At 43.7% G+C, this 7,593-nt stretch overlaps 1 protein-coding gene across 2 annotated transcripts in view; it reads right to left on the bottom strand.

The window, feature by feature from the left end:
* The window catches only part of STAMBP (STAM binding protein), a 32,245-nt gene extending 24,899 nt beyond the window's left edge, over positions 1–7,346 (bottom strand). Inside the window, exons 1-2 of one of the 2 annotated variants that reach the window (XM_003125008.4) lie at positions 7,235–7,346; positions 5,154–5,371 (exon numbers count right to left, since the gene is read on the bottom strand). In XM_003125008.4, coding sequence (XP_003125056.1) covers positions 5,154–5,356 — 203 coding nt within the window. In that variant the 5' untranslated portion in view covers positions 5,357–5,371; positions 7,235–7,346. Of the gene's footprint in view, positions 1–5,153; positions 5,372–7,160 lie in introns of both variants that reach the window. The other variant, XM_005662463.3, reaches the window with a different exon arrangement.

Consider the following 7,593-nt stretch of genomic DNA (forward strand, 5'->3'; position numbering starts at 1 on the left):
CCTCCCTCCTCAGTGTGATAATTGCCAAAGGGAGCCGCTGTTACTCACAGGGATACACCAAGAAAAGTGCGGGAGAAAAACCGACTGAGAATAATAAACTAGAATATTTTTTTCTTGCAATTCTTAGGGCCTGTCAGTTCACAGAATCAGAATTAGTGTCTTAAAGATATCAGCAAGAAAAGTGAAGGCAGCTACATGAACTGATGCGGGTCAAGCCAAATCCAACCAAGTCCCCAAGGAAACCCCAAATCTAACAAGTTAAGCAATACATTCTACCCTCTTCTCACTTAACTTTCCTCTAGGCCTAGTTCAGCATCTTAAATGGTGCCATGAGCAGAACACCACATACAGGAAGAGACACTGCACCAAATCAAGGTCTTGCTGTTAACACTGATATTCATATCACTCACGATAATGCCAAATCACAGGGGGAAAAAAATCAATATTCTAAATTTCGGTGTATGGTTGGTTAATCCTACCCCCTCTGGCCTACTTAGGAATTCATTTCTACAGTGGAACTCTCTTTTTTGTACTAGTAGCTTCTCCTTCTCCACAGTGTCCTTTCCATCAGCAAAAAAATATGCTCTAGAATCTCCCATCTTAAAACACACACACACACACACACACACACACACACACACATTCATATACTCCTTGCCCCCTTTGATTACTTCCACAATTGTCCACTTTACTTCCCGGCCAAGGTTCTCCAAAGAGTTGTCCACGCCAAGGCTGGACAAATGATGGCTAGTGGGTGAACTCCAGCTTCCACTGGGACATAGCCACAGCCATTCATTCATGTATCATCTATGGCTTACTTTCACATGACAAAGGAGACATTGCAACAGAGATCAAATTGCCTGTAAAGCCAAAAAATATTTACTATCTGGCCCTTCTACCGAAAAAGTTTGCCTATCTCTAGACCATACTCAGGGTCTCTACTTTCTTATTGTCCAATCACCTTGCAACCCACTCCAATCTTTCATCCTACCAGTAAAACTACTTATCAAGATTACCAATCAGGCCAAGCCCAAATCCTCACTCATTTGAGACAGCAGACCACTGTCCTGCAAATACTGACCACGTTCAGCTCCCATGACACCACTCTCTCCTGGATTTCTGCCTACCTCCTGAATCTTCCTTCAAAGTCTCCTCTCCTGGCTCTCCCTCCACTAGCAACCTCTTGCCTCTGTCCTAAGCTCCTTTTCTTCTCATTCTACAGGCTCATTATCAAAGTTTCTTTCTTTTTCTTTTTTTTTTTTTTTTTTTTTTTTTTTTGTCTTTTTTGCCATTTCTTGGGCCACTCCTGCGGCATATGGAGTTTCCCAGGCTAGGGGTCTAATCGGAGCTGTAGCCGCCAGCCTACGCCAGAACCACAGCAACCTGGGATCCGAGCCGTGTCTGCAACCCACACCACAGCTCACGGCAACGCCGGATCATTAACCCACTGAGCAAGGGCAGGGACCGAACCCGCAACCTCATGGTTCCTAGTGGGATTCATTAACCACTGCACCACGACGGGAACTCATTACCAAAGTTTCTTGATCCTTTAATGTGTCCTGGATGCTTCTGATGAAGGTCCATAATAAAGCCTATGGACCCTTCTCAGAATAATTTTTTAAGATATAAAAGATGAAGGATTAAAAAAAAAACCCAATTCTACTGTAATACAAATTGCAAAATATTAAAAATTGTGATATGTATTTATTAATTCATCGCTAATATAGCAAAAAAAGAGGATTGAGTTGTGGACTTAATAACGCTACAGCAATTCTAAAGTAGTGGGAAGTGGAAATGCTATTTTGAGATATTAGCAACAATCATAAAGCAATATGAAATATCCTGATTTCTATTAGTGCCAAAACTACAGATATTAATACTACTGTGGTTTGAGGCCTATATTTGAAACCGAAGGAAATACTAAATTTTAGTTAGAGATTAGTAAAAACAACAAAAAAATTTCCCAACCAAGTTCATGGACCCTAAGTTCTAACAATGAATCCCTGTGGGCTTCCTGGACCCTAGATTAAAAACCTCTGCAGTAGATGGTCTCAGCTGTTCCCATTGTGACTCAGCAGTTAACAAACATGACCAGCATCCATGAGGACACAGATCTGATGCCTGGCCTCACTCAGTGGGTTAAGAATCATGGCGCTGCTATGAGCTGTGGTGTAGGTCGCAGGCATGGCTCAGGTCCCAAAGTTGCTGTGGCTGTGGCATAGGCCAGCAGCAATAACTCCAATTAGACCCCTAGCTTGGGAACCTCCGTATGCACGGGTGCAGCCCTAAAAAGACAAAAAGACAAAAAAAAAAGAGAAGAAGAAGACAGTCTCAGCAGTTCTCGTGGCTTCAGAACTAACTATATGTTGAAGACTGCTGGGCTCAGACCTCTCCTCTGAGTTCAGGCTGCTCCATCCAACCTCCTACTGGACATCTCACAGATACCTTAAACTTAACACCTAACATGTCAAACACCCAGGCTTGAACTTCTGAATCTCCCTGATACCCAACCCCTTTTCAACACCACTCTCCCCATCTCAATAAATGGACCAGCACATCCTAAGTTACTCAAGGAAGAAACTAAAGTCAAACTTGATACAATTTTCTTTCTTAAATTATCATAAGTCCTATGGATGCTATCTCCACAATACCAAATCCACCTGCTCCTTTCCAGGCCATCATGTTCCTTCAAGCCACCAGCCTCTCTCTTGAGATGATTCTACAAGTTTCCTAACTAATCGCAATGCCTTTTCTTAACACTCCCTCCACTGTTTACCACATAGCAGCCACAATTTCTATTTTTAAAGTATAAGTAAGGTTAGGTCACAGCCTCACTTAAAACTTTTCAAAGGGTTTCTATTGCTCTCAAGATAAAACGTAAACTCCTTACCGTGGCCTATAAGATCCTGTGTGATTCTGTCCTGCCTGTCTCTCCAGCTTCATCTGGAGTCATTCTTCCTCTTCACTTGCTACTCTCCAAACACAGTGATCTCTCAACCCTCAGAACACACTAAGGACTTTCCTACCTGAGAGCTTCTGAATAGACAGTTGCATCTGTTTTAAATGCTCTGCTTTATGCTTTTGGAATGACCAACTCTATGGCATCCTTCAAGTCTCAGTTTAAATCTTACCACATATCAGATAGATCTTACTCTATTTAATTAGAATACCCTTGGTGGAGTTCCCGTCGTGGCACAGTGGTTAACGAATCTGACTAGGAACCATGAGATGCAGGTTCGATCCCTGGCCTTGCTCAGTGGGTTAAGGATCCAGCGTTGCCATGAGCTGTGGTGTAGGTCGCACAGATGCGGCACGGATCCCACGTTGCCGTGACTGTGGTGTAGGCCAGCAGCTACAGCTCCGATTGGACCCCTAGCCTGGGAACCTCCATATGCCATGGGAACGGCCCTAGAAAAGGCAAAAAGACAAAAAAAAAAAAAAAAAAAAAAAAAAAAAAGAATACCCTTGGTTATTCTGTCACAACACTCTCTTTGTTGTTTCCATAGCATTTTCTCTATTTTGTGCCTGTATATTTGCTTATTGTATATTGTCTTCTCCCATAACTAGAATAAAGGCAGGGGCCATTTTACTTACACTGTATTCAGGACCTACTGGAGTGTCAAGTAGTTAATAGGTATATGCAATATATTTGTTGAATGAATATGGTTCTCACCCTCAAAGCACGTTCTATGTAGGGCAACAAAAAAACCCAGAAGGCCCTTCAGAAAAATACCTGGTAGAGGAGTTCCCGTTGTGGCTCAGCGGGTTATGAACCCAACTAGTAACCATGAGGATATGGGTTCGATCTCTGGCCTTGTTCAGTGGGTTAAGGATCCAGCATTGCCATGAGCTGTGGTGTAGGTCGCAGACGCGGCTCGGATCCCACATTGCTGTGACTGTAGCGTAGGCCCGCAGCTGCAGCTCCAATTCAACCCCTAGCCTGGGAATCTCCATACACTGTGTGTGAGGCTCTAAAAAGAAAAAAAAAAAAAAAAGAAAGTAATAAGAATGACTGTCTCTGGAGGGGAACTGAGGGTTTGGGCAACAAGAGGAGTGGTAGGGAGATTTGGTTTTTAAATATACACACCCTTTTGTGCCTTCTGAATTCAGTAAACATGCATGTGTTACCTACTCAAAAACAATTTTAAAATAACCAAAAATTAGTGTGGCTTAAGACTATGATCTCAAAAGACCATCTTCAAGTCATGAAATATTACAAAAAAGGAAACAAAAAGAACAGGACCTACGTTGTAGAATGAATCCTGAATTAAGAGTTAGAAAATCCAGGCTTCGTCAGTCCAAACTGTGGATCAAAAACTACCACTAAACCAGAGCACGTGTCCTCATGTGGAGAATGAGAAAATGATGTGCCCTACTCAGTGCACACAGAACTGTGAAGGTCAAATGAAATAATGCAGGTAAACTACTCTGTGAACTATGAAGAGCCATACAAATACATTGCAATTATTATTATATTTGAAGGTCCTGGTATTATGAAAGAACAAGACTAGAAATTATAAATGAGGCCCTTTAACACTATTCCCTTCCTGAATTAGACAACTTTATCACTGGGGCTTTAAGAACTGTTTCTGTTAACTGAACCGAAATCTTCAATTCATGCCCCCTGCCCTAAGAAAAGCAACTCGAGGGAAAGGTCTTATAACGAGCTACACAAACTATAGGTGGTCAATACTTATTTGATGATTTGCAAGATTATGATAAAGGTTAAGAAAAACTCTCCCTGAATCACTCAATTTGCTACAAAGTAAGTAGAGGTGAGGAATTTTGGCTCTGCTAAAGCTTAACAATAATTCTCTGATTGAGAGAGGACAGGAAAAACATTCATCAATACAAATCATGTAGTTGAAACACCAACTCTCCTGCCTAACAGCTGGGCCATGTGGGCACAGGCCAAAGAGCGAGGTCTCTTACTCATGAAATTACTGAGTCATGAAAACAACACTTTCAGTACTTATGTCTTTGAACGTCAAGGACAGCCAATACGTAGGAGCTGCCAGCAAAAATGATTAATGATAATGACGCTGTAACGTTTTCTACTTTTAGCAATTCTGAGCAGAAATAAATGAGCACAAGAGCAGAATGAGTGAGGCATCAGTCACCAGAAAAGAAAAAGGAAACTGGAGGTGTCTTACGTGATGTACTTGTTATAGAGGATGAAGGCATGTTCAATGTTGCCTTCCTCAGAGTAAATAGATGCCATCCGGATAATCTCCATTCCAGAGCGGAAGTACCGACGGGGTGGAATGTCTTCATTTACCTCTACTGCGCTACCTATCTGGGAGAGAGCCCTCACCCGGTCTTCAGGTGGGAGGCTCACATCTCCATGGTCAGACATCGGGACCAAGAAGCTCTGAAACAGAGAAAACAGATGGCATCAACACCAAAGTCCTCAACATCCCAGCATAGCCTAGCACAGTGCGCTCATCCCACAAATCTCTACCTTATGAGGAAATTAAAAGAAAAAGAATACATTATGGCTTATATCAAGTAAGGTCTCTTTCCCCAAGACCCTCAGGGAAGCCCATGTCACAATGATGAAAAGATTGGCAGCCTCAAAAACTCCTAATCCCTGCACCATAATTAGGTGGTACAAAGAGTACAACATAATGAGCTACAAGGGGTTCAATTCTGCCCTTCCTGCTAAGTGTTCCCTGTGGTTAGGTGGCCTTGCCCTCAGCACCATAAAAAGAACAATAGCTTACATTTTTTCCCATTATTTCTCTTCTCAGCTCCCCATTTCTATCCACCCTTGACCTGGCAGAGAACACTCAATGAATTTTCATGATCCTAAACTGACTTCAAGTTGATCATTTTAACCTGAGAGTAACTGACGTTTCCCTATACTTTTTCATACTTGAGCAGAAGGTTAGTTAGGGGAAATGGCATAGGAATGAATGCTTATAATCCTAACTCTGCTCACGGAATCACTCTTCCAGTCAATCTACATCACATCATTTCAGGGCAAGGATTTTTGATCTAGAACGCAATTTATTGGAATCTATCTTCAAAGACTAAGCGCTCTTCGAATAACAAAAGGACACAAAGGTAACTTGAAAGAAAAAAAAAAAAACACAACACAACAAAACACCACCTGGGACTCATACTGCAGTAATCTACAATCTTTCTCTCTCTTTTTTTGGCCAGGCCCAGGGCATGCAAAAGTTCCTAGGCCAGGAAACGAACCTGTGCCACAGCAGTGACCCAAGCCACAACAGTGACAACACCAGATCCTTAAGCCACTGAGCCACCAAGGAACCCCTCTAGAATCTTTCTGGATATTGCTACTGCTAGAATCAGATTCTAACTTCCAACCTTACATACTGAATTACAGCACACCCTAACCAGCATGTTCTAGAATATACACAAGCTACCACAGGTTTTGAAATTCAAGACCCTGTGTCAAATGGCCCATTTTTTCCTTTGAATCTTAAACCTTACTCATTCCCCACAGAGATCTTTTGCTTCAGTCATGATTCATATCTGCCTAGAAACCTTTACATTTCAGTTTCATTTGTCTATACACTGTTGTTGTTTTCCACTCCAACCCCTCCCTAAGAGATAGTTTTCTCCAGGCCAATTCTATCTCTAAGTGACACTTTCTCCACCAAGCTGCTGCTTCTCATACACCCCCATAGTACAAAAGCTGTGGGGACTACCAGGGATGTAGAGGCATTCTGTCTCCTGTAAGGAGCCTTTTTAAGGGCTCAGAAAGCCACTAGCAAATCTAAAACCTCCCCCAGTTGTCTAATTAGTAAATTCAGGGCAAAGCCCATCAAAGCTATCTGAAACAGAGGAAGCTCGTTGCTCTTCCCTGTCTCTCTGTAGAGGATATTTTTGTCGCGAATGGAATCCACTCCCGAGACCAGCAGGTGGTGCCCAGTACTACAGAGCTGAGCAATACTCCAGAGAGGTGGTGCCGTAAAGGACCAAGGGGTAAACATGAGAAGGAAAAAGGAAGCAGCGGGAAGAGCGATGGGGGCGTATACAGCGGAGAGGGACCTCTTGACAACAGCATAAGGGCCCATGAGGTAGGCGGGGGCGCGCTGGGCCCGACTGGGCACCGGAGCCGTCAGGGAACTCGCGCGCAGAGGGCTGGGCAGGCGGTGCGGGGAGGAGTGGGCTGCAGGTCCCACACTCACGGCCGCCACTCCGCGTCACTGTCAGACCACGCTCAGCACCCAAGCCCCACCACATTCCCGGGACCCTTCCCCACCTGTCCCCGCGAATGACTCTCGGAGCTTCCGTAAACGTCACATCCGGCCCCCGCCCCGCCCCCTCCAACTGGGCTATCAGTTAAACTCCCAAGAACTTAGGACCCGGGGCAGTGTCTGGGGGCGGGGTTAGAGCTGTCACCTGCGGAAAAAAACCCACCAATGAGAAGAGAGCTGGGGGGAGGCCATTTTGGTAAAGGAAAATCAGCGCGGAAGGAGTGGGAAACAAATAAAGGACCCAGCTAACTTTTGTTTTTAGATTAATACGAACACCGTAAATGGACCGATGCATTCCCTCCGAGTGAAAAGCTACACGAGTTGTAATGCAACATATCTTAAACAAGCTTAGAAAGTATGGAAT

This window comes from Sus scrofa, chromosome 3 (assembly GCF_000003025.6).
Source record: "Sus scrofa isolate TJ Tabasco breed Duroc chromosome 3, Sscrofa11.1, whole genome shotgun sequence".
Classification (NCBI taxonomy): Eukaryota; Metazoa; Chordata; class Mammalia; order Artiodactyla; family Suidae; genus Sus; species Sus scrofa.